The following is a 25,014-nucleotide window of genomic DNA, read 5'->3' on the forward strand; positions in this document are numbered from 1 at the left end:
TAATACCAAGGAGCACAATTGCTGGATCATATCGTAAGAGTATGTTTAGTTTTGTAAGAAACCACCAAACTGTCTTCTCAAGTGGCTGCACCATTTTATATTCCCACCAGCAATGTATGAGAGTTCCTGTGGCTCCATATCCTGGTCAGCATTTGGTGGTGTCAGTGTTTCAGATTTGGGGCATTTTAACAGCCAAAAGATTTCTGAGGCCATTCTAGTAGGTTTGTAGCGGTACCTCATTGTTGTTTTAATTTGCATTTCCCTGATGACATGTGATACAGAGGATCGTTTCATATGCTTGTTTGCCGCTTGTATATCCTCTTTGAAGAGTTATCTGTTCAGATCTTTGGGCTTCTTTGAAAATAATTTTTAAATCATTTTAACCATTTCTTGTTGACTTTTAAGAACTCTATATTTTAGAATAACTGTCCTTTATCAGATGTGTCTTTTGCAAAATATTTTCTCCCAGTTTGTGGATTGCCTTGACATTCTCTTCACAGTGTCTCATGTAGAGCAAAAATTTTTTTAATTTTAATGCAGTCCAGCTTACCAATTATTTTTTATGGGTTGTGTCTTTGGTGTTGTATCTAAAAAAGCATCCCCATACCTCAGTTTTATCCTACTTTTATCTCCTAGGAGTGATATCGGGTTTTTGTTTTTACTGATTTATTTATTTAATTTTGAGAGAGAGAGAGAGAGAGAGCACGCGAGAGAGCGCGAGAGAGCGCAAGTTGGGGAGGGGCAGAGAGAGAGAGGGTGAGAGAAAGAATCCCAAGCAGGCTCCACACTGTTAGTACGGAGCCTGATGTGGGGCTCGAACCCACCAACCATGAGATCATAACCTGAGCCAAAACCAAGAGTCAGACACTTAACTGACTGAGCCACCCAGGTGCCCCAATATCATTTTAGGTTTCATGTTTAGGTCTATTACGCATTTTGAGTTAGTTTTTGTAAACAGTGCAAGGTCTGTGTCTGGATTCTTTTCTTTATTTTATTTTTTTGCATGTGGATGTCCAGTAGTTCCAACACCATATACTGAAAAGATGATCTTTGGAGCGTCTAGGTGGCTCAGTCGGTTAAGCGTCTGACTTTGGCTCAGGTCATGATTTCACTGTTTGTGGGTTTGTCTGTGCTGACAGCTCAGAGCCTGGAGCCTGCTTCGGATTCTGTGTCTCCCTCTCTCTCTGTTCCTCACCCGCTCGCATGAGCATGCACTCTCCCTCTCTCTCTCTCTCTCAAAAATAAAATAAATGAACATTAACGAAAAAGATTATTTTAGCTCCATTGTCTTACCTTGGCTTCTTTGTCAAAGATCAGTTGACTGTATTTATGTGGGTCTACTGTTGGGCTTTCTATTCTGTTTCACTGATTAATTCAATTAGTCTATTCTTTCACCAATACTACACTGTCTTGAATATTGTAGATTTACAGTTAGCCTTGAAGTCAGGTAGCGTTAGTCCTCCAACTTTGGTCTTCTTCAATATTGTGTTGGCTATCTGGGTCTTTGGCCCCACATAAAAAATTCAGAATCAGTTTGTCAATATCCATAAAATAACTTGCTGGGATTTTGTATTGGGATTTTACTGGATCTATAAATCAAGTTGGGAAAAACTGACATCTTGGCAATGTTGAGTCTTCCTATCCATAAACAGGAGATATCTCTCCATTTATCTAGTTCTTCTTTGATTTTGTTCATCAGAATTTTGTAGTTTTTCTCACATAGATCTTGTACATATTTTTTTGATTTATACCTAAGAAATTCTTTTTTGGGGTGCTAATATAAATGGTATGGGTTTTTAAATTTTTTTTTTTATTTTTTATGTTTTTATTTTAGAGAGAGAGTGTAAGTGGGGAGGGGGAGAGGGAGAGAGACTCTTAAGCAGGCGTCACACTCAGCACAGAACCCCACGCAGGGCTCAATCCCATGACCCTGGGATCATGACCTAAGCCAAAATCAGGAGTTGGACGATCAACCCACTGAGCCACCCAGGCGCCCCATGTGTTTTTAATTTTAAATTCCACTTGTTCACTGTTGATATATGGGAAAGCAGTTTATTTTGTGTATTATCCTTGTCCTCTGCAACCTTGCTATAATTGTTTATTAATTCTAAGAATCTTTTTGTCAATTCTTTTGCATTTTCTATATAGACCATCAGGCCATCTTTAACAAAGACAGTTTTATGTCTGACTTCCCAATTTGTACACCATTTGTTTACTTTTCTTGCCTTATTGCACTAGCAAGGACTTACAGTACAATGTTGAAAAGGAGTGGTGAGAGGGGACATCCTTGCCTTGTACCTGTTCTTAGTGGGAAAGCTTTGAGTTTCTTACCATTAAGTATGATACTAGGCATAGGTTATTTGTAGATAGTCTTTACCAAGTTGAGAAAATTCCACTGTGTTCCTAGTTTATGGAGAGTTTTTTTTATCATGAATCCTTGTTGGATTTTGTCAAATGCTTCTTCTTTATTAATATGATCATGTGATTTTTCTTTTTTGGTCTGTCAATGATGGATTACATTAATTAATTTGTGAATGTTGAACTAGCCTTGCATACCTGGAATAAATCCCACTTGGTCCTGGTGTATAATAATTCTTTTTATGTGTTTTTGGGTTTAATTTGCTAACATTTTGTTGAGGATTTTTGCATCTATGCACACAAGAGATATTGGTCTGTAGGGTTTTTTTAAATTCTTATGTTGTATTTAGTTTTGGTATTACAGTAATGCTGGCCTCAAAGAATAACCTAGGAAATACACCCTCATCTAGTTTTTGAAAGAGATTGTAAGAATTGGTATAATTTCTTCCTTAAATGTTTGAGAGAATTCACCTGCAAGCCCATCTGGTTCTGGTTCTTTCCATTTTGGAAGGATGTTAACTAGTGATTCAATTTCTTTAATAGATACAGACGGGCCTATTGAGATCAACTATTTCTTCTGGTGTGAGTTTTGGCAGATTATTTCTTCCAAGGAATTAGTCCATTTCACCTAGGTTATCAAATCTGTGGGCATAGAGTTGTCCACAGTATTCCTATGGGAATTCCTAAGTGGGTTTCATTTGAATTTCCATGGGATCTGTAGTGATAGCCCCTTTCATTTCTGATATTAATAATTGTTTCCTCTCTCTTTTTTCCTTAGCCTGGCTAGAGGCTTATAGGTTTTATTGATCCTTTCAAAGAGCTAGCTTTTGGTTTTGTTGACTTTCTCTGTTGATTTTCTGCTTTCAGTTTCATTGATTTCTGCTCTAATTTGTATTATTTCTTTTTTTCTGCTTACTTAGGATTTAGTTCGCTCTTCTTTTTCTAGTTTCGTAAGGTGCAAACTTAGATTATTGATTTTAGAACTTTCTTGTTTTTTAATATATGCATTCAATGCTATAAACTTCCCTCTCAGCACTACTTTCACTTCATCCCACAAATTTTAATAAGTTGTATTTTCATTTTTATTTAATTTTCTTTGACCCATGTGTGTTAGAAGCATGTGGTCTAATCTACAAGTATTTGGGGATTTTCAGGTTATCTTTCTGTTATTGATTTCTAGTTTCATTTCACTGTGACGTGAGAACAGACATTGTATGATTTCTTTTCTTTTAAATTTGTTAAGTTGTGTTTACAGCCCAGAATGTGGTCTATCTTGTTGAATGTTCCATGTTAAGCTTGAGAAGAATGTGTTGTCTGCAGTTGTTGGATGAAGGAGTCTGCAGATGTCAATTATATCCAGCTGATTGATGGGCTTGTTAAGTCCCTCTATGTCCTTACTGATCTTTTGCCTGTGGGATGTGTCCATTTCTGAGAGAGGGGTGTTAAAGTCTCCAAGTATGATAGTGGATTCATCCATTTCTCCTGGCAGATCTATCAGTTTTTGCCTCATATAATTTCACATCCTGTTGTTAGGCACATACATGTTAAGAACTATTATGCCTTATCATTATGTAATGCCCATCTTCATCCCCGATAACTTTTCTTACTTTGAAGTCTGCTCTGTCTGAAATTAATATAGTCACTTCTGTTATCTTTTTATTAGTGTTAGCATGATATATATTTCTCCACCCATTTAATTTTTTATTTTTTAAATGTTTATTTACTTTTGAGAGAGAGAGAGCGAGTGAGTGATCGAGCAATCAAGCAGGGGCAGAGAGAGAGGGGAACACAGAATCCAAAGCAGGCTCAAGGCTCTGAGCTGTCAGCACAGAGCCCAATGCAGGGCTTGAACTCAAGAACTGCAAGAATGTGACCTGAGCCAAGGTCAGATGCTTACACGACTGAGCCACCCAGGCACCCCTCCATCCATTTACTTTTAATCTTTATGTGTCTTTATGTTCAAGGTGGGTTTCTTGTAGAAAAGATACACAGTTAGGTCACATTTTTTGATCCACTTTGACAATCTCTGTCTTTTAATTGATGCATTTAGACTATTGACATTCAAAGTGACTCTTTATATAATTGGATTAATATCTACCGTATTTTTTACTGTGTTTTCTATTTGTTGCCCTTATTCTTTGTTCCTATTTTTGTCTTCCACTATTTTTCTGCCTTTTGTGGTTTTAATTTAGCTTTTTATATGATTCCATTTTTCCATTGTTTTTCTTTCTTCATATATCAGTTATAGTTATTTTCAAAACATTTTTTTTGGTGGTTGCTCTAGAGTTTACAAAATACATTTACAAATAATCCAGGTCCATTTTCAAATAACACTATATCACTTCATGAGTATTGTGAGTACCTTATACTAACAAAATACTCCCAATACTTTCCTCCTACTCCTTGTATCATTGACATTAATTTCATTTATATATAAGCATATATAACGATATATGCATAAGATATATGCATAAGCATACATAATCAAACACATTGTTGCTCTTAGCATTTTGAACAAACTGTTACCTGTTAGATCAATTAAGAATAACAAAAAAAAAATCTTTATTTTTGTTTTACCTTCACTTACCGCTTCTTCAGTGCTCTTCCTTTCTTTATGGAGATGTGAGTTTCTGACCTATATTATGTTCTATCTCTCTAAAGGACTTCTTTTGACATTTCTTACAAGGCACGTCCACCAGCAACAAATTCCTTTAATTTTTGTTTGTCTGAAAAAGTCTTTCTCCTTCCTATTATTTAATTGATGTGTAGTTGATATACAATATTAGAATAGTTTCAAGTGTGTGTGTGTATATATATATATGTATATATATTATGTATATATATATATGTATATATATTATGTATATATATATATGTATATATATTATATATATATAATATATATATAAATCAGACACATTTTCTTTATCTCTTCGACTATTGATGGACACTTAGGTTGCTTCCATAGCTTGGCTCTTGTAAATAATGCTGCAGTCAACATAGGGATGCATTTATTTCTTCAAATTGGTGTTTTCATTTTCTTCAGATAAATACCCAAAAGTGGAGTTGCTGAATCCTATGGTAGTTCTCTATTTAATTTTTTGAGGAGCCCCGGTACTGTTTTCCATAGTGGCTGCACCGTTTTGCATTCCCACCAACAGCGCGTGAGGCTTCCCTTTTCTCCACATCCTCACCAACACTTACCTCTTGTCTTTTGGATACTAGCCATTCTAACAGGTGTGAGGTGATATCTCCTTGTGGTTTTGATTTGCATTCCTGTCCTTCACCTTAAAAGGTTAATTTTTCAGTGTGCCCGGCTGGCTCGGTTGGAAGAGCGTGCAGCTTTTGATCTCAGGGTTGTGTGTTCAAGCCCTATGTTGGGTGTAGAGATTATTTAAATAAATAAAAATTTTTTAAAAAGGTTAATTTTTCAGGGTACAGAATTCCAGGCTGGTGACTTTTCTCTCTCAACACTTGAAACATTTTACTCCACTCTGTTCTTGCTAGCATGGTTTCTGAAGAAAAGCTAGATGTAATTCTTTGTTCCTCTAAAGGTAAAATGATTTTTTTGTCCTCTGGATTCTTTCAGGATTATCTCTTCATTTTGGATTTTCTATAATTTGGAGGTGGTATGCCTAGGCGTAGTTTGGGTTTTTTCTTTATTTTTTATTTTGTTTTGCATTGATCCTGCTTGGTGTTCTCTTTGTTTCTTGGATCTGTGGTTTGTTGTCTGACATTAATTTGGGGAAATTCTTTTTGGGGAAAGTCACCATTTTTTCAAATACTTCTATTCCTTTTCCTCTCTCTCCTTCTGGTATTCCCATTATGCACATGTTACACCTTTTATGGTTGTCCCACAGTCCTCGGGTATTCTCTTCTGTTTTGTTCTTTGTTCTCTTTGCTTTTTGTTTTTTGAGGATTCTATTGATACATCCTGTAGCTTAGAGCCTCTTTCATCAACTGTGTCCAGTCTACTACTAAGCGGTCAAAACCATTCTTCATTTCTGTTATTGTTTTTGTCTTTAGCACTTCTTTTTGGTTCTTTCTTAGGATTTCCATCTCTCTGCTTACATTGCCGGTCTTTTCTTGCATGCTGTTTGTTTCATCCATTATTAATAAATCATACTTGTTTAAATTCTCAGTGTGATAATTCCAACATCCTTGCCATGTCTGGTTTTGATGTTTGCTCTCTTTCTTCAAATTGTGTTTTTTGCCTTTTGGTATGCCTTGTAATTTTTTCCCTCGGTACCTGGACATGATGTACTTGTTAAAAAGAATTGCTGTAAATAGGCTTTTGGTAATGTGGTGGTAAGGTATAGGGTGGGGGGGGGCATTCTATAGTTCTTTAAGGAAGTCTACCTTTTTACGAGCCTTTGCCTCTCGACCCTGAACTTCACAGGTGTTTCTCAGGTTGTTTTTATCTCCCATTAGATGGTACAGGATGGATAGAGTGGGCTGGAGTTGGATATTTTCCTTCCCCAGGTGAGTTCGGCTCTAATGATAACCCGGCAGATTAGGTTTCGGTTAACTAGTTTCTCCCTAGAGCAGGACTTGCTGAGAAGAACAGCGTGCCCTAGTGTATTTCAAAATGGTTCTTTTTCTCCTCCCCTTGCTGGAAGCCTGAGGGAATTTTTCTCTGATATTTACTGTGGGAATCTGGTCAAGCTCTTGAAGGTAAATTCATAATATTGTGGAGGTCCTCTTATGACGGGGTTCCCTGGAGATTTTAACTCTCAGAGTTTTCTGTCCTAAGCTTCCAGCAGTTGGTCAATTACAATTCCACTTTTCCTACCCCAGCACTGGGTCCCAAGGCTGTGTCTGCTCCTGATTCTCTGCTCTGGTGAGCCCTGACTCCCTGTATTTGCAGGTCTGTCTCTCCAGTCTTGGTGACAGTGGCTTACCCTCTGTCCCTCTGCCCTCCCTTCTCCTATGGATCCAAGGAGAGTCGATTTTTCAGTCTGTTTTGCTTTTTCCTTGTTGTCAGGATGGAGTGACAACTTCTAAGCTCCTTATACGTGGAACTGGAAGTGCAGATAGTACAAATTTTATCCTTGGTTACAAACATTATCAGTAGTTTTTCTTAAAGTAATAGACTCACTTTGTTCCTTTTAAAGAAAATGCTGCCAAATACTCAAGTCTTGAATAACATTAGTTTGTCAGTCTCTTAAATAAAAGTAATGTTTCGGGGCACCTGGGTGGGTCTGTCTGTTAAGCATCTGACTCTTGATCTCGGCTCAGGTCATAATCTCACGGTTCATGAGATTCAACCCCATGTCGGGCTCTGTGCTGACAACACGGAGCCTGCTTGGTGTTCTCTCCCTCTTTGCTGCTTCCCCGGTTGCATTCTCTCTCTCTCTCTCTCAAAACAGATAAATAAACTTAAAAACAAATAATGTTTCATGAGACAAGTGCCTAGTTCATCTCCGCCTGGTCACACATGGGCTTTTCCTCTGGATGATCATCATACTTCAGTATGTGACACAAGTACTTTATGCACACTTCCCATTTCATCACACATGATGCTAAAAAAGACGTGTCATCAAGGGTCAAAATCTATGAAAATTATTTGGTACCGTTTCTTCAAGTTTTTTCTTCAATGAAACTGAATTCTTTAGAAGTCCAATGCACTATCCATTGTGCCACAGAGCCGAAACTGGATTCTTTAAAACCTGGATTCTTTAAAACCTTAGCAGTGAAAAACAAAATGATTACCATCAGAGTTTGGTGCTACTCCCCTGACTCCTGTCATTGCTTTTGCACCATCGGTGTAAATGTCCTCAGCGTTGTTTGAGGAGAAACCATGAATTTCAGCAATAGTATTCAACGCTTGGAATATTCCAGCACTTACTCGCGCCTCTCTCCCAGAGCTCTCACATTAGAGATCTTCTTTAATGATTAGTTGATGCTGATACGGGATACACATAAGCTAAACAGCAAGTCCAGCTTGTGCCTATAGATTTGTCTATTTGAAAGGCAAAAACGGTTCCGCTGAGGCGATATTAACCCCGTCTTTTTAAAATTGGCTTGTTAAAAAAATTTTTAATGCTTTATTTATTTTTGAGACAGAGAGAGACAGAGCGTGAGCAGGGGAGGGGCAGAGAGAGAGAGAGGGAGACACAGAATCCGAAGCAGGCTCCGGGCTCTGAGCTGTCTGCACAGAGCCGGGGCTCGGGCTCACGTACGGTGAGATCATGACCCGAACTGAAGCCGGACGCTTAACCTACTGAGCCACCCAGGTGCCCCGATATTAACCCCGTCTTTATGTTTGCAGCTAAATCTTTCATTTGATGAGTTAGTTTCTTTGATTGGAAGGTGGAATGATATCCTCTACTGACTCTTCATCTAGTAGGCATTTGGCGATGTCAACTCTACAATTTTTTTTTTCAGAAATACTACCAATTATTTTTTTTAAGTTTTTATTTAAATTCCAGCCAGCTGACACACAGTGTAATATTAGTGTGCACGTATCCCTTTGCATTAGTATTTTTGTATCCTTTGGGTAAATACCTAGTAGTGCAATTGCTGGGCCATAAAATAGTTCTATTTTTAACTTTTTGAGGAACCTCCACCCTGTTTTCCACAGTTTTCCACGGCACCAGTTTGCGTCCTCCCCAACAGTGCAAGAGAGTTCCCCTTTCTCCACATCCTCGCCAACACCTGTTGTTTCTTGTGTTGTTGATGTCAGCCACTCTGACCAGTGTGAGGTGGTATCTCAGTGTAGTTTTGATTCGCGTTTCCCTGATGATGAGTGATGTGGACCGTGTTTTCATGTGTCTGTTGGCCATCTGGAGGTCTTCTTCAGACAAATGTCTATGCATGCCTTCTGCCCATTTTTTAAATCGGATTATTTGTTTTTTGGGTGTTGTTTGATAAGTTCTTTATAGATTTTGGATACTAACCCTTTACCAGATATGTCATTTGTAATTACCTTCTCCCATTCCATAGGTGTTGTTGATTGTTTCCTTCACTGTGCAGAAGCTTTTTATTTTGATACAGTCCCAATAGTTTATTTTTGCTTTTGTTTCCCTTGCCTCAGGAGACATGTCTAGAAAGAAGTTGCTACCACCAATGTCAAAGAGATTACTGCCTATGTTCTCCTCTAGGATTTTTATGGTTTCATGTCTCACATGAGGTCTTTAATCCATTTTGAACTTATTTTTGTGTATGCTGTAAGAAAGTGGTCCAATTCCATGCTTTTGCATGTAGCTGCCCAGTTTTCCCAACACCATTTGTTGAAGAGACTGTTTTTTCCCCACTGGATATTCTTTCCAACTCTACAGTGCTTATTAATTTCTCCACTGTTGGGTGTACTTGTTCAGCTGCTATAATGCAGTGCCCCCCACACACTATGCTTTAATGGCTTTTCCATTTCTATTCCGGAAAAACTATAACAAACATTTTTGACTTGTAAATACCTCATAGCATCTAGTTTTAAATATTTAATTCCTTTTTCTTTAAACTCTGAATGATTGATTTCAGGATGACTCAACACCTTAGCTCTCAGTATAATACTATTCTGAAATGTTCCATTGCATCAGACATAGATAAATTATCAGTGTCTATAAGGCCAAAGGAATGATAGCTTTTTGTCATATTCTTGTTTCTTAATTGTGGTTGCAGTATACTGTGTATGTTCCTCCTTTCTGTGATTCAGAGAACTCTGATAAGTCAGTTTAACACTTTTTTAGCATCTTTAGACCTAGACATTATGGTTTGAGCAAGTGAGTCTTCTAATCTTTCTTTTTAAAGCCAAGCATTCATCTTCAAATTTCAGAAAAAATAGGTTATAAAAAATTTTATTATATAATGACATATAAAGTCTTCAATAGTAACAGTTCCAGTTAATTTTAAAACTTAGATGACCTTTCAGAACTCCTGGGTGGTTCAGTTGGTTAAGCATCAGACTTCAGCTCAGGTCATGATCTCACAGTTTGTGGGTTCGAGCCCCGCGTCAGGCTCTGTGCTGACAGCTCGGAGCCTGGAGCCTGCCTCAGATTCTGTCTTCCTCTGTCTCTGCCCCTCCTCTGCTCTCGCTCTCTCTCTCTCTCTCTCTCTCTCTCAAAAAAAAATAAACATTAAAAAAATTTTAAAAAGTTTAGATGACTTTTCAAAAAGTATATTTAAATATTACAAACAAGACTGCAAAGCATATTTACTTCTTATGGTTTCACATAGACACAAAACTTCTAGATTTCAAAATAATAATTTGTTAAATGAGAATGAGGTAGGCATCACCTCTAAGTAGCCAGTAAGAGCACTAAGTATGGAGAATACATTAACCTCTGAAAAGTGCATGTATTTGTACCTCAACTATCATAGAAAGTTTGAGAATGCACAAACACATATTCCAGAGCAATGATTTCATTATACATTATGTAGTCTCTGGAAAATTCCTTTATATATTTGGGGGGAGTAAGAGTGAAAAGGGAAAATAAAGTCTTAGTATTATTATGGAAGTAGGTTGGACCTCTAGAACTTCCTGAGAAGGTCTCAGAGAGCTGAAGTTGGAGGGAAGTTGGGGGGAAGGTCAGAACTGGAGCTGGGGAGACCAATTAAGAGGATGTTGGGATGCTTTATGTGGCAGTGGCTCTCCAACCTGTGTGCTCATCAGAATCCCCTGGAGGGCTTGTTAAAATAGATGGCCGGACCCCACTCCCAGCCATTCTGGTTCAGTAGGTCTAAGACTGGGCCTTAAAATTTGCATTTGTAACAAATTTCCAAGTGATACTCATGCTACTCGTTTTAGGGCCACCCTTTGAGAACGACTGCCCCGGGGCCCTGCTGCTCATCTCAGAACTCACTCCATACTTACTGTGTATGAATCTACATGAGTAGGACTCCCAGATGATTTGTTTACATATTAAAGTCTGAGGAGCACTGTTCTAAGAGACCGTTAATGGTCTCCTAGACCTGAGGATGAGGAAAAGCGCGCAAGGTTAAGTTATTTATAATCAGCAAAAAACAAGACTTAATGGCCGGTCAGAGGGAAGTCGGGGAGAGGGTGAAATGAGCGATATACTTTGGCTTCAAGTGTTAGGTACACATGCACGACTCCACTGTGTTTTCAACTCAGAATCTATTTGTGGCACATATAAATTAGTTAAACGCGAGTCTCTTCCGCGAAAGCGTATTGAAAACCTGTCTCCCATTCCCATAGCATTCATCCCCATGCAGGTTAGAGACACTGGGTAACCGGCAAAGATCAGGTGCCCCCTATCAGTTACTGGTGCCCTGACGAACAGAACGGGATATTCCAGGTATCCCAGAGCAAAGAGCTCAGTCTGTGATGTGCAGACAATGGCGGCAAACTCAATGTGGTTTCCGTTCAGAGGGGGGACCCCAATCTCCTCAAACCCTTTTGTTGTCTTCCAAAAGCCCCCAGCTAAAGAACTCCTCCAGGTATTAGAGTTAGCAACGTACTTGACCAGCTGAGCCAGGATCCCAACACACAAAGTAGGCTGCAGAAGGTAAGCAGTCCCCACTTCCAGAATGAATGAGTCAGATTTCTACGTGGATGTGGATGACGTTGCATTCTCATCCCTCCGTTTATTTGATCCTCACGCTGCTGGGCATGGCAGGCGTGGTTGTTGTCTCCATTTTGCAGATGAGAAAGCTGAGTTTGAAGGAAATTAAATGACCTGTGTGGAGTTATTGAAATGGTAAGAGAATGAGCTGGGACTAGAACCCAGGCAACCTGACTCCAGATTGGGTGCTCTTTTCACAATAGTGTAATGCTGTAGCTCCGCTGAACAGCACACTGATCTGTAGGACAAATTCCCCCTTTTTTGGATTCCAGTTAATCTAAAGAGATGACGTGAATGGAAGGTTCAGACCGTGACACCTGATTTCTTAAAATTGCGTGATTCATAATACATTACAGATTATTAGCGACTTTTATTTTAATGGTCAAGCAATTAATGATGAGTCACAGCAAAACGTCTGTGGCAGAAAAAAAAAATGCTTACATTGTCACCAGGTCTGTTCATTATCCTCTGTGCTCTATATCCAGATCAATCAATAGTTAATTAATCATGATGTGCTTCCTGAAGTACAAGGTTATAAATTAATTTAATGCTCATATGCATATTTTTTGTAGGAAATATGAGGAGAAAATGACTACCATGCCCATCTCATTGTAAGAAAATGTATGTAATGATTACAAGCATATAATAAGAATGGTTTGCCCAGCCAAATGTTTGTTCATTTCTGTTAATCAGTATTCATTTGAGCTACTTTCATGCAGTTTGTGGAGGCAATGCAATCAGTTGAGTAGTGTGGCAGATTTAAATCAGTAATAAAAGCCCTGGGGAAATTAACAAGACAAAACATTAACCACAGACTAAACATTAACATATATTAGCATTTTTATTATACCTGTAGAATTGTTAAATGGGCATGGTTACTACTATTAAAAAGTTTATGTTGTATATCACATAATTTCAATGTATATTTTGTTTTAAAACTTTTAAGATTTAATTAAACGAAATTGAACAACAGTGTAATAGACAATTCAACAGAATGAACTGGAGTTCATTATTGTATTTCCGCTGGAAACCTATGGAATTTCCACCCCACCCTACCCCCGAGCCCCAAGGCAGCACCCTAAAACAGGTGGCACAGGTAATACTCCTTTAGAGTGGACCGCGGGATCAGACTGGGTATTTAAATTGCATAACCATAGAGGAAGGTTTATGTTTTAATTCTTTGGTGTTCTGATGAATCCATTGACGATCAAAAACTAAATTTACACCAATTATTTAGCGACAGTTCTCGGAAAAGCACTCTTTGGGACCACAGTGATCAGCTGGAATCTAGCAGAAAAATCATTCTATAATTAAATAAAACTGCAGAGACCCTCTGGAGCCCCTCAAGTTTTGGTGACCTGAGATAAAGCTGTTGAGAGGGAAGGCGATGTACTGATCACAGAGGACAACTCGGTGAGACAGCCAACTTCTTCCTCAAAGGCTGTCCAGTTTCCGAGGACAGTATGATGCATCTGAGGCTCTTCTCCTACAGACTCACTAATGGAAACTTTTCTCTTTCTGTTTCCCCCTCTTCTTTCTCCCCTTCTGCCTCCCTCCTCCCCTTCCTCCTCCTATTATGGGCCATGTAAGTTAAAGCGTGCACACACACACACACACATACCTCTTATTTATTTCTTGAGAAAGAAAATGTTGGAGCACCCCGGATGGCTCAGTCGGTAGAGCACGCAACTCTTGATCTTGGGGTCGTGAGTTTGAGTGCCACTTTCGCCATAAAGTTTACTTTGAAAAAATAAATGTAAAGCCTTTCCTTCATCTGATTTTTTACAACTGAGAGCAAAATACATCTGTTAGGGCTAGTTAAAAGTGGGAGAGAGGCATGGGGCGCCTGGGTGGCTGAGTGTCTGACTTTGGCTCAGGTCATGATCTCACAGTTCATGAGTTCAAGCCCCACATGGGGCTCACTGCTGTCAGCACAGAACCTGCTTTGGATCCTCTGTCCCCCCTCTCTCTCCACCCCTCCCCCACTTGCTCTCTCTCTCTCTCTCCCTCTCTCTCTTAGAAATGAATCAATAAACATTAAAAAAAAGAGTGGGAGAGAGTTGGAGATACTCTTTAATGTATTTGCACCCCTTCCCCATTTGCTCATCTTTTAGGGTATTACAGCTAAAGACTTAAACCTGTTGCATTTTTGTAGCCATAGGATCAACCTGGAATCTCCATTTGGGGGAAATAAGGAATGCACTCGGGCCAGTCATCAGACTAGACCTGGTTTATACCGTAGGAATTATAGATTTTGTAGCCAATCCAAGAGTCTGACTTTAGTCAGGGTCCAGGGACATCCTTCAAGCAGCAAGCACAGGCTGGACACAATTAGGAACCGCATCTCCCACAGAACTGGACATCCAGTGTTTCAGTATGGCTATTAATAGACTCTTACCTGGCAGGCCAAAGAGTTTAAATCACTCCACTAGAAATACTGCCTGAAACTTAGGTTGAGATTGGATGTCAGTTTTCAGCTTATCTTTAATCAGTAGCCCTTCTTTAAAATATGTTTTTGAATTCTTCATAATCATCACTTTTCTCCGTTTATGGATGGGATGTCCAAAGGACTACAAAGCTGAGCCACACTCAATACTGGGAAGCCCCAGAGCCTATCATCTTGACAGAAATCTATGGCATCGAGGGAAAAATCAAAAACGAAAACTTGGGCACCCGGCTGGTCAGTCGGTGGAGCATGCAACTCTTGATCTCAGAGTTTAAGTCTGAGTCCCACGTTGGGTGTAGAAATTACTTAAAAAGAAACTCTTTTCAAAATAAACTTAGGGGGCACCTGGGTGGCTCAGTCAGGTAGGTGTCCGACTTTGGCTTGGGTCATGAGCTTGTGGTTGGTGAGTTCGAGCGCATGTCGGGTTCCGTGCTGACAGCTCGGAGCCCGGAACCTGCTTCCGATTCTGGGTTTCCCTCTCTCTGCCCCTCCCCCACTCGAACTCTATCTCTCAAAAATAAACATTCACAAATTAAAAATGATAACTTAAAAATAAAACAAATAAATTTAGATTTTGGAGTCAGACAGATGTGGGTTCAAGTCCTAGCTCTGCCATTTACTACCACTGTGACTTTTCTTCACTTCCTTAACTGTTGTGAGCTTCAGTTTCCTTATCTCTGAAAAGGGGGTCAATAATACCTGCTCTGCTGTAGACGGTTGTTGCAGAACTCACTGCTGAGAACAGAGAATGGATGTAGAAAGTATTACTGAGGCACTAGGCTGGGTAAGGTATTATGTTACAAATGTGAGGTATTGGTATTGTTGAGAAATTTACAATGTAGACTTTCTCTGCTGAGCCACTCAGAGAGAAAGATCAAGCATGAGTTTTTTTGTCACCCGAGAGTTTCCGGAACCAACGGCAAATGGGGCCTGAGAATCAGTACGTTTAGATTTTAACCAATGGGTTATCTGCATTTCTTGACATGTCAGTTATGGGGAGCCTGTGTGAATTGCATCAAACCAAATGCTTTATGTGGTTTCAAAATCTTTGGTGACATATTGTATTTGAAAAGTCATTTTCACCTATTCAAAGGAATTCAGAATCAAATATGGCACTTGCTTCACATATCATATCTTTTTTTTTTTTTTTTTTTTTTTTGCATGAGGCCACAGTTACAGGTGGAGTGAAGCTGTGGGCTAGGTCAAAACAAAGTCCTGTTGTGGATGACAGGTAGAAGTGGGGTTGTAGGCCAGTTCCCCCCCCCCCTTTTTTTTAAACGTTTTATTTATTTTTGAGAGAGAGACAGAGTGCGAGCAAGAGAGAGGGGCAGAGAGAGAGGGAGACACAGAATCCAAAGCAGGCTCCGGGCCGTGAGCTGTTAGCACAGAGCCCGATATGGGGCTCAAACCCACAAACAGTGAGATCGTGACCTGAGCCGAAGTCAGACACTTAACCAGCTGAGCCACCCAGGCGCCCCGTGTTCTCTTGATGCCTAGTCTACTGGGCTTTTCACTATACCTTGCTGGGCCCTAGTGGTGTATTCTCCTCATGCATCTACAAAGCCAGTGCTTCTGGACCCTGGTTAGAAAAGAATGAGTGCTAAGCTTAGTAGGATGACCTTCTGGCCTAGATATGGTCAGAGGCCTGGTCTTCTTATGTTTCAAGTCTTGTAACACTTCAGAGCGCTCTTGCTTTCCCTGCCACAGGTTCTGGCACGTGAATAAAGGCACCATTAGGAATCACAGTTCATGGAAAACGAAAGGGTTTTCTATCCCAGGTCTATTGGTAGAGACAGTCCCCTCTCCAATAAATTCCCTCCGACTAACGAAACTTCAAGATAGCCGCATCTTTGACCAGGGACATTAGTCAGTGAAAGGAAATTGGATTGCGCTGTTTATTTAAGAGCCTAAAAGTCCTGGGCAGGCTACTGAGTTCTAAAATGCCACTTGGGAGGCTGGTGCTTCTTCAGCAAGTGCGGCTGTAGAGTAAGACCCAGGTCTCCTAGCATAGCCTGATGTTGCCCAAGGGGGAGGCTGAAAGGACCTCTTTAATGTGACTACTTCGTCTCTTTGTAAATTAAGGTTTCTTTTTGCGTCCCCTTCACAAAATGAGCTCATAATATTCACCTACAGTTCACACGGTGTGGAGGTGAAAGATGTGCAGAGAAGAGCCCAAAGGGGGGGCGGTCTACATTTGACAAATGCTTTGTATATGAGAAGAATTTGTGTCATGGTAGATTTGTGGAAGAAAATACAGCCTGTCTGATAAGATGTGGCAGATTTCAGATGGGGGGTGGGGGGGGCATTGGCAGGACATCATTGTTTGCCCCTTACCCCACACGGAGCCTTGGGAAGCCCTCCTGATAATACCACATTGGGTGGCTTGCGAAGGAAGGTCACACTGGCTACATTCTCATTTGTTCTTAACCTTCCTACTTTTGCCTCAGCTGCACCCCTTTCCAGTAGGGTGGGAGGGGGGTTAGAAACTTGAAAGTCTTGCTGTGGCCCAATTAGCATTCACTGATACAAAGGGCAGACTTTCAATGGGGAAGCAGGTTTCACAGCTGTGGTTTGTGAGTAGACGAGCTACCATGGAAGATGTGTGAAAGATTTTGATTTCAGCGCTGGATTTGGAGCAGGTGTCAGTCAAAAGAACGTGTCCGGTGCTCCTGAATGTGCTAAGAGTACTTTGATCCTGGTGAAATAGATTCTCACGCTGATGTATGTTCGCGGAGTAATAAATATTTAGGGAATGAAAATCAAGGTTTTGTTCTACGAATGTTCACCAGTAATGTGACAAAGTAAACATGTATATCTCTCTGAACATAGTTTTAGGGTGCACAGTCTGGCCTCAGTTATTTGTGTCTGCTTTACAAGCTTTGGAAGCAATTGGGACTGAACTGCCCAGTCCAGCCAGGCAGCCCCCTTGCCTAAAGCAACCTACCAGACTGCTACCAATTAGGGCAAACTCAGAGGATACAGATTCTTCATATGAAGTTAATATCAGCCCAAGTCAAATAGCATTTCATAAACACATCTGCAAAATTCAGTATCATACATTGCACAGCCAAACGGAGTGTTTCGAAGTGTCTGCAACTTTTGTCTCTTTCCTGTTAAGATTAGACGATTGAAAATAGCTGGTCTGACTATAGGTGCTGTCCTTCATCAATGGAGGTGATGCTACTGCTGGCTTTAGATCTTGTTTCTTTTTAAAAAAATTTTTTTCTACATTTATTTATTTTTGAGAGACAGAGAGAGACAGAGCACACGTGGGGGAGGGGCAGAGAGAGAGGGAGACACAATCTGAAGCAGGCTCCAGGCTCCGAGCTGTCAGCACAGAGCCTGATGTGGGGCTCGAACTCATGAACTGCCAGATCGGACGCTTAACCGACTGAGCCACCCAGGCACCCCTAGATTTTGTTTCTAATTCAAGAATTTATGTACGTATGGAAAACTTTCCAAAGCTATACGAACTAAATGCCATTTATGCTTTTATAAAGATATAGATAGCTTAGTAAATGTTGTCAGGGCCATCTTGAGAAATCCAGAAACGGATTACCACACACAGCCCGTGGCCTATCAGTAGAATGGTGTGCCAGACCTGATAACTAGGACTTCTGTTCAATTTGTTTCAATTAATTTGCCTTTACTGAGAGCCTAACAGTGTGCAAAATTCAATCTGAATTCCATGGAGGTACAGAAGTGACAAAGGTATAACCTCGGTCTTCACTAGGTGTTTCTAAAATATTTCTTAGAGTATACAATCTGTATATTCACCTTGGCTACGTTTGGCTATGTTTTGGAGGACTGGGAATTCCTTTGAAAAAAAGAAAATACAGAGGGGCGCCTGGGTGGCTCAGTCGGTTAAGTGTCCTGATCTTCGGTTCAGGTCATGATCTCGCGGCTTGTGAGTTTGAGCCCCACGTCAGGCTCTGTGCTGACAGTTCAGAGCCCGGAGCCTGCTTCGGATTCTGTGTCTCCTCCTCTCTCTCTGCCCCTCCCGCACTCAGGCTCTGTCTCTCTGTCTCTCTCAAAAGTAAATAAACGTTAAAAAAATTTTTTTTAATATAGAGAGGGGTGCCTGGGTGGCTCAGTCAGTTAAGCGGCCAACTGGCTCAGGTCATGATCTCATGGTTCATGAGTTCTAGCCCCATATCGGGCTCTGCACTGATAGTACAGAATCTGCTTAGGATTCTGTCTCTCTCTGTCTCTGTTCTTCCTTCCCTCATGCTCTCTTTCTCTCTGAAAATAAATAAACTTACAAAAATGGAGAGTGGAAGAACTGGAAAGCAAGATCATCTTCTAGGGAGGTGACATTGTATAAGCTTTGAAGTCACACAATGAATGAATCCGCTCCCTGTTTGCTGCAGGCAAGTAACTTAACCTTCCTGAACCTCACTTTCTTTACCTGTAAGATGAGGGTGATAACTTTTAGCTTAGTGTCTGGCATAAGGGAGACATGTGAATGCATACTTCTTTAATACAGAAGTTCATTTAGGCATTTGTCTGAAAATGAAAAAAAAAGAAATCTATAAACAATCGAACCACATCATTCAGCACTAAGCTTTAGAAGGAGGCATCCAATAAATACTTTGGAATGAACAAATGAATGGATAGAGAAAGGAAGGCAGGGAAAAAGAGGGAAGAAAGGAGGAGAGAAGGTGGACTTTCTTGAGCACCTGTGATCTCATGGTACTCTCAGTCCTGGGCTTAGTCAGTGATACGTGATTCGTAGCTGACGACACTGGCTATGGATAGTTGCCTTGCCTTCTTCCTTCCCTTGGGTGTTTTTAGGAAAGTCACATGAACAACTACATTGACATTTTTCCGAATATTCCCCCTTGGGTCTTATAACAAAATGCTCCCAAGAGTTGGAACACTCTGCATGGAGGCTGTGTTGTAGCACCCTCTCATCTCCCACACCAGTTTCTCCTAAGCTTTGCAATTCCCATCTGTGAACCTTCTTCATACGAATAAATACCGAGTGCCATTGACAGGTGTCAGTAGCGCAAGTCCTGTGTAGAGGGTCCTCTCAAATGTGTACTTCACTATAGAGGAAAAGCGTTTTTCATCTTAGGAAATCTTTGAATAGGCTCTGCTCAGAGCCCACTACCACACTGTTCGGCCTCCTTTTCCACAGATGGGCTCTTTGCCTTAAAAGCATATCACCTTTTTTGACTCTAGTAATAGCTTCGTTCTGCTCTTTAAAAAGAAATTGGGGAAGAAATTGAAGTGCATTTCAGAATTTGTTTCTACTCTCATATCTGTGAAAGTATCATATAATTATATTGCATTTCTTTTTCAGATTGGCAAGTTATGTGCCCATTCTCAACAGCGCCAATATAGATCTGCTTATTATCCTGAAGATCTGTTTATTGACAAGAAGGTATTAAAAGTTGCTCATGTAGAACATGAAGAAACCTTATCCAGCCGAAGAAGGTGAGAGGGATTTTTTTCCTCTATTTCAGCATACAATTAGCAATTGTGCTTTAAGGTCAAAAGCCTTTGGAGTGAAGCTTCTTAAATACACATTATTTAGTTCTTCTGAGTAGAGCATTTGATTAATTAAATTCTACCATTTGTCAATGTTAAAGAGAAAAGATACTGTATTATATGTAAGCCATATTTAAATGTAAAGTTACCATATGTAAATATCCAGTACAGCAACACAGGTGGAATGGACCTCTCTATTCAAGGCATTTATTGACTAAACAAAACATTTTCTGCTTATGATCTGGTCTCACAACTTTATGGCTTCATTTATGACTTTCCTGGTATTAACGGTGACTCCAGGTCAAGTTGACCAGAGAGAAACTGACAAGACACACTCACGTGTATACACATACTGTGCATTCTATATCCATTCTTTTAAGTATGTAAAATTAAGGATTCACGGGGCACCTGGGTGGCTCAGTCGGTTGAGTGTCCAACTCTTGATTTCGGCTCAGGTCACGATCTCATGGTCATTGGGATCAAGCCCCCCATCAGGCTCCACACTGTCAGCGCTTGAGATTCTCTCTCTCTCTCTCTCTCTCTCTCTCTCTCTCTGCCCCTCCCTCCTCTGCTCTCTCTCACGTTCTCTCTCTCTCAAAAATAAATAAATATACCGTAAAAAAAATACAGGGATGCCTGGGCGGCTCAGTTGGTTAAGCTTCTGACTTTGGCTTAGGTCATGATCTTGTGGTTGGTGAGGTTGAGCCTCGCATCGGGCTCTGTGCTGACCGGATGGAGCCTGTTTCAGATCCTCTATTCCCCTCTCTCTCAGCCGCTCCCCAGCTCCCTCTCTCTTTCTCTCTCAAAAATAAATAAACATTAAAATGTGTTTTAATTAAAAAATAAATAAAATGAAGGATTCTGTTTCTATTTCTTAAGACAGCAGTCAAGGGACTAACTTCTCTTCATTCCTTCATTCATAAATTCTCTTCGTTCTCTTCATTCCTCCTCCTTTACCGAGATTCCCTCCTTCCATGTTCTAGCTTCATGGTTACAAATTAGGAGTAGACACCGGATGGGACTCCTAACACAAATCTGGGAGAACTGCCTTCCAGAAAGGACTGCACATGTCGCCCACGCTGCCACTGACTCAAGAATAGCTAGCTATGAGTTCTGCTTCCTGATGACTTTGAGGGAATTGGGAGACACTGAAAAATTAAGAGATGGAAATTAAGAGATGAAATAAGCAACAGCTTAGATGTGAGCTAGATTATTCCATTCATATCCATTTACTACAGGAGTTTGGGAAGTAATAATTCTTTGTCTTATATGATCCAGTTTGGAATGTGACAAGAGAGAGTCCCCCCACCAGGAGCATTTCAGAAATCCCATTTTCTTCTCTTTTGTTGACTTCCAACCTAATAGATTTCTAGTTTCCCTGTAGCAGCAGTTTGAAATTGTGATTCAGGGACCCAGGAAGTCCCAGAGATGCTTTCAGGGAGTCTGTGAGGTTCTCCTTTTGCTAAATCCATATCCATGTGAAGCGGGGTTTTGTTCATATACTTCAACCAAAACAGTGCACTGCCACAGACTGAATGTGGGAGCCACTGGGAGAATTTAGCTGTCTCCTGTTAAGCCAGGCTAAAGATATTCTGTAAAAATGCAAAAATGGTATCACTTTCTCACCATTTTTTTTCATAAGTGCTATTTACGTTAACATATAATGGCTCATTGTTGGTTTATAATAAAGAAATAAATAAAATCTTCCTGAGTTTTAATTTCTAGGCAATAAATATCAAATATATGTTATACAAACAAACAGCTATATAGAGCAGCAAACATTTATTAACCTCACAGTTTCTGTTAGGAATTTGGGAACGGCTTCGCTGGGTAGTTCTCAGTCTCTAAAGAAATCTCGGTCAGTTTCTGGGGCTGCAGTCATATGAAGTGTTGGCTAGGGAGGCTCACTTACACATTTTAGCCCAGTTAGTGCTGGATTTTGAAAGGAGGCCTCCTTTCCTCACCACATGGGCCTCGCGAGCGTCCTCATGACACAGCTGCTGGCTTCCCCAGAATACGCGATCCGTGGAAGAGAGCAAGCAGGAAGCTGTGATGTCTTTTGTGACCTAGTCTGCGAAGTGACATGCCATCTATTCTGACACCAATTTGTTAGAAGTGAGTTACCAATTCCAGTGCACTCTCAAGGGGAGGGAAATTAAATCCCACCTCTTGAAGGAAGGAGTATCAAAGAATTTGCGGACATATTTAAAAACCACCACAGGGGTCCCGGCCCCAAGATATTTGGCAGCCATTTCCCTATACCATAGGGTTTCTTTGGGAGGTTTTTGTCTTTCTGGGAAGACAACATTTGGTCATTTCTCCAGACCTTCTGTAACCCTGACTTGACTCTGTCCGTTGTTCTCCGTTGCTTTTACTCTCTGCCCAAACCACCTGAGAAATTAACCTCAGTCTTTGATCTTTAACTAGGGGAAGCCCCTTGCATGTTGGACTGAAGTGAAAAAAATTATATCCTATTGTATATATATTTAAATGCTTCTTTATTTTGAGAGAGAGAGAGAGCACAAGCGGGAGAGGGGCGGGCAGAGAGAGAGGGAGACAGAGCGAATCCCAAGCAGGCTCCACACTGTCAGCACAGAGCCCAATGCAAGGCTCAAACTCACGAACTGTGAGATCATGAATGACCTGAGCCGAAATCAAGAGTCAGACGCTTACCCGATTGAGCCACTCAGGCGCCCTAAAAATAAAATCTTTTAAAAAAGAAATAAAATAAATAAGTGGAATTTTTAAATTATAAATTATATCTATATATTACAAATGTAATATAATGTAATATGTTTATATTTGTATAATAGTATACGACAATATGTACTTTATATATATTGCTTCATTTGACTGAGCAGAAATTTAGGAAATGCCTATTATGTGCCAGAATGTGTGCTGGGCATCGAAAATCAAGACACAGTCTCAACTCTCCAAAGCAGTCTAATGTGGAAACAGACTTAAATGCAAATAATTCCAAACAAGTTTTATAAACGCAAAAGAATCTTCGGAGTCTATCCCTAGACGCAACCTATAGGAACAAAGAGCCTCTGCCCAGGGAGTCAGGAGCGGGCCTTCACGGAGAGGGTGGTGTATGAATTTGTAACAGAATCACACGCAGAACTTGTTCAAACTAAATACACCGACCTGGCCCCATTTTGAGACTACCCTGTCAACCTAGACACGTTTATGAGTAAGTGGGAGGTCTTACTTTATCAAGGCCCCTCTGCCATGGCCTCTGTCTTGGGCTCTGTGGGACCCATTCCCTATTGCCTTACCAGAGAGGGCTCTACGGTACTGATTCCTCCAGGGAAAAATGAAAGTGATGAATGGGCTCTTGGCCGGGCACCCAGATTGGGCACTTTGTTTAGATTGTTGCTAACCCCAAAGGAAAGAAAAGATGGTAAAAATACTACAAAGCCTGTAGGCTTGAGTAAGTGGTGGTCGGGCAGGACTCCTTTGGGTGTTGGGAACATGAACCTGTCCTCTGATGCTTCTCCGAGTTGGAGCCGTTCTTCTTGAATTCCCTGGCAGAATAAGAAAGCAAAACAAGAGGAGAATGTCTGATTTCATTTATCTCCCTCCGGTAGGCACTGTAGACCCTCTCAGGGAGAGGGGAGAGTTGGGGATTAGAAGATCTCTTGCTCAATGCCCTGGCCCCTGCGATCTGATGTTATTAGGAGGGTCTGTTTTGGAAGAGTGTTTGCACCTCTGTAAATTTCTCAGTATGTTCTGCACAGCATTTCACACTGTCCAAAAAAATATATGTGCCTCTAGCACCCCTGACACCCATTGTAGCATTCAGTCCGTGGAGGTTGCGAGCAAGCTTTCTGAATCTGATTATGAGTTGAAAAGCCCTTTGCCTTATTAAAATAACAACACACAAAGAGATGCAGGATTCCTTTGGTAGCATTCAGAAGTCATCTGTTTGTTTTGTCTGCCCCCAACTGGGTAGTTTGCAACACACAACTAATCTCAGAAATGGCACAGTTCAATTTAAAGGCGGCGTGATACTCAACTGGTGGCCTGTGGATGGGATTCAGTGTTCCGTTAAGGTGGAAATATTGAAAATATCTGTCATCACATTTAAAACAGGATAGGACAAGAGGCACAAGTAGCAATCAGAAAAGAAGAAATGTGATTTCCATAGTCCTTTCCAGCTCTGGGTCTTCAACGCTTCTCAGACGTCAGCCTTTGCCCACTTGAATGTCTCTTTTCGTTACTTCCCATATGATGTTTGCTTTGTCATTCGTGTAGCCCGATCAAGTTTGGTCGAACGCGTGAGCCACATCTGCCCTTTTTCCAAGCCCCAAATCTCTAGTGAAACAGTCCATCCTGCCCCTGTATACCAAGCTGCTGGCCCAACTGCCACCGTGTGAGAAAGTCACACGGTCCCTCCACCCTTGTGAAATTACATCTGTGTCTCCCACCCTTCCCCTTCCTGCACGGCCCCTCCTCCTCTCCCCCTCTGACTTGGTCTAAAGGGGCAATGGATTAGGTGACACTAGTAAATGACCTAGAAAGAAAAGAACAAAAGCTGATCTCAGCTCCCCGGTCCAAAATCAATGCTTACTCCCACTCTCTCTCCGACCGCTGCTCTGGTTTGGCTAGGCAGTTTTGTAAGCTCAGTGGTGCCTTCCACCCTCTGAACAAAACAACAAAGTATGTCCTGAGTGAATCAACGAGTCTCGGCTCTGGTACAAGTCATTCTGCCCTAAATAGGGCCCTGCTTCTTTCAGCATTTGTCAACACCATCTATAGGCTAAGCATTGTGTACGGATTAGACTCTGGTGAATAGGAGGAGCTTCTAGCCTAGTTAGGGGGAGACACACAAATCATTTCCATACACTGCGGGCTAATGTCATAGCAGAGCTGTGTCCAAAAGTATGGCAGCACCGCAGCTGGGGGAATTAGCGGCTCTCCTGTAAAAGTCGAGAAAGGCTTCTTGGAGAAGGTAACTTTTGAGCCGGGCCTTGGCGGAAGCTTAGAAATTCAGCAGATGGGGGAGGGAAAAGAGGGCCTTCCAGGCAAAGGGAACAGCCTGAGAAAAAAGTACGGGCTAATCTTTGGAATGGTAGAAAGTTACAGTTGGGGTTCAGACTGTGAAAGGTTCTCTGCCACAGAATTAAACACGATCCTGCATCACTCCAATTATAATTATTTTAGTTTATGTGCTTTTCTGGGTTTTCAGCT

At 40.8% G+C, this 25,014-nt stretch overlaps 1 protein-coding gene across 1 annotated transcript in view; it reads left to right on the top strand.

The window, feature by feature from the left end:
- Positions 1–25,014, top strand: part of GPC3 (glypican 3) — a 422,702-nt gene that overhangs the window by 261,144 nt on the left and 136,544 nt on the right. The window contains exon 4 of the mRNA XM_081794176.1: positions 19,634–19,767. Within this exon, the coding sequence (XP_081650302.1) occupies positions 19,634–19,767 (134 nt within the window). The remainder of the gene's footprint in view (positions 1–19,633; positions 19,768–25,014) is intronic.

The sequence above is a fragment of the Panthera onca genome, chromosome X (genome assembly GCF_046562875.1).
Source record: "Panthera onca isolate mPanOnc1 chromosome X, mPanOnc1 haplotype 2, whole genome shotgun sequence".
Taxonomy (NCBI): Eukaryota; Metazoa; Chordata; class Mammalia; order Carnivora; family Felidae; genus Panthera; species Panthera onca.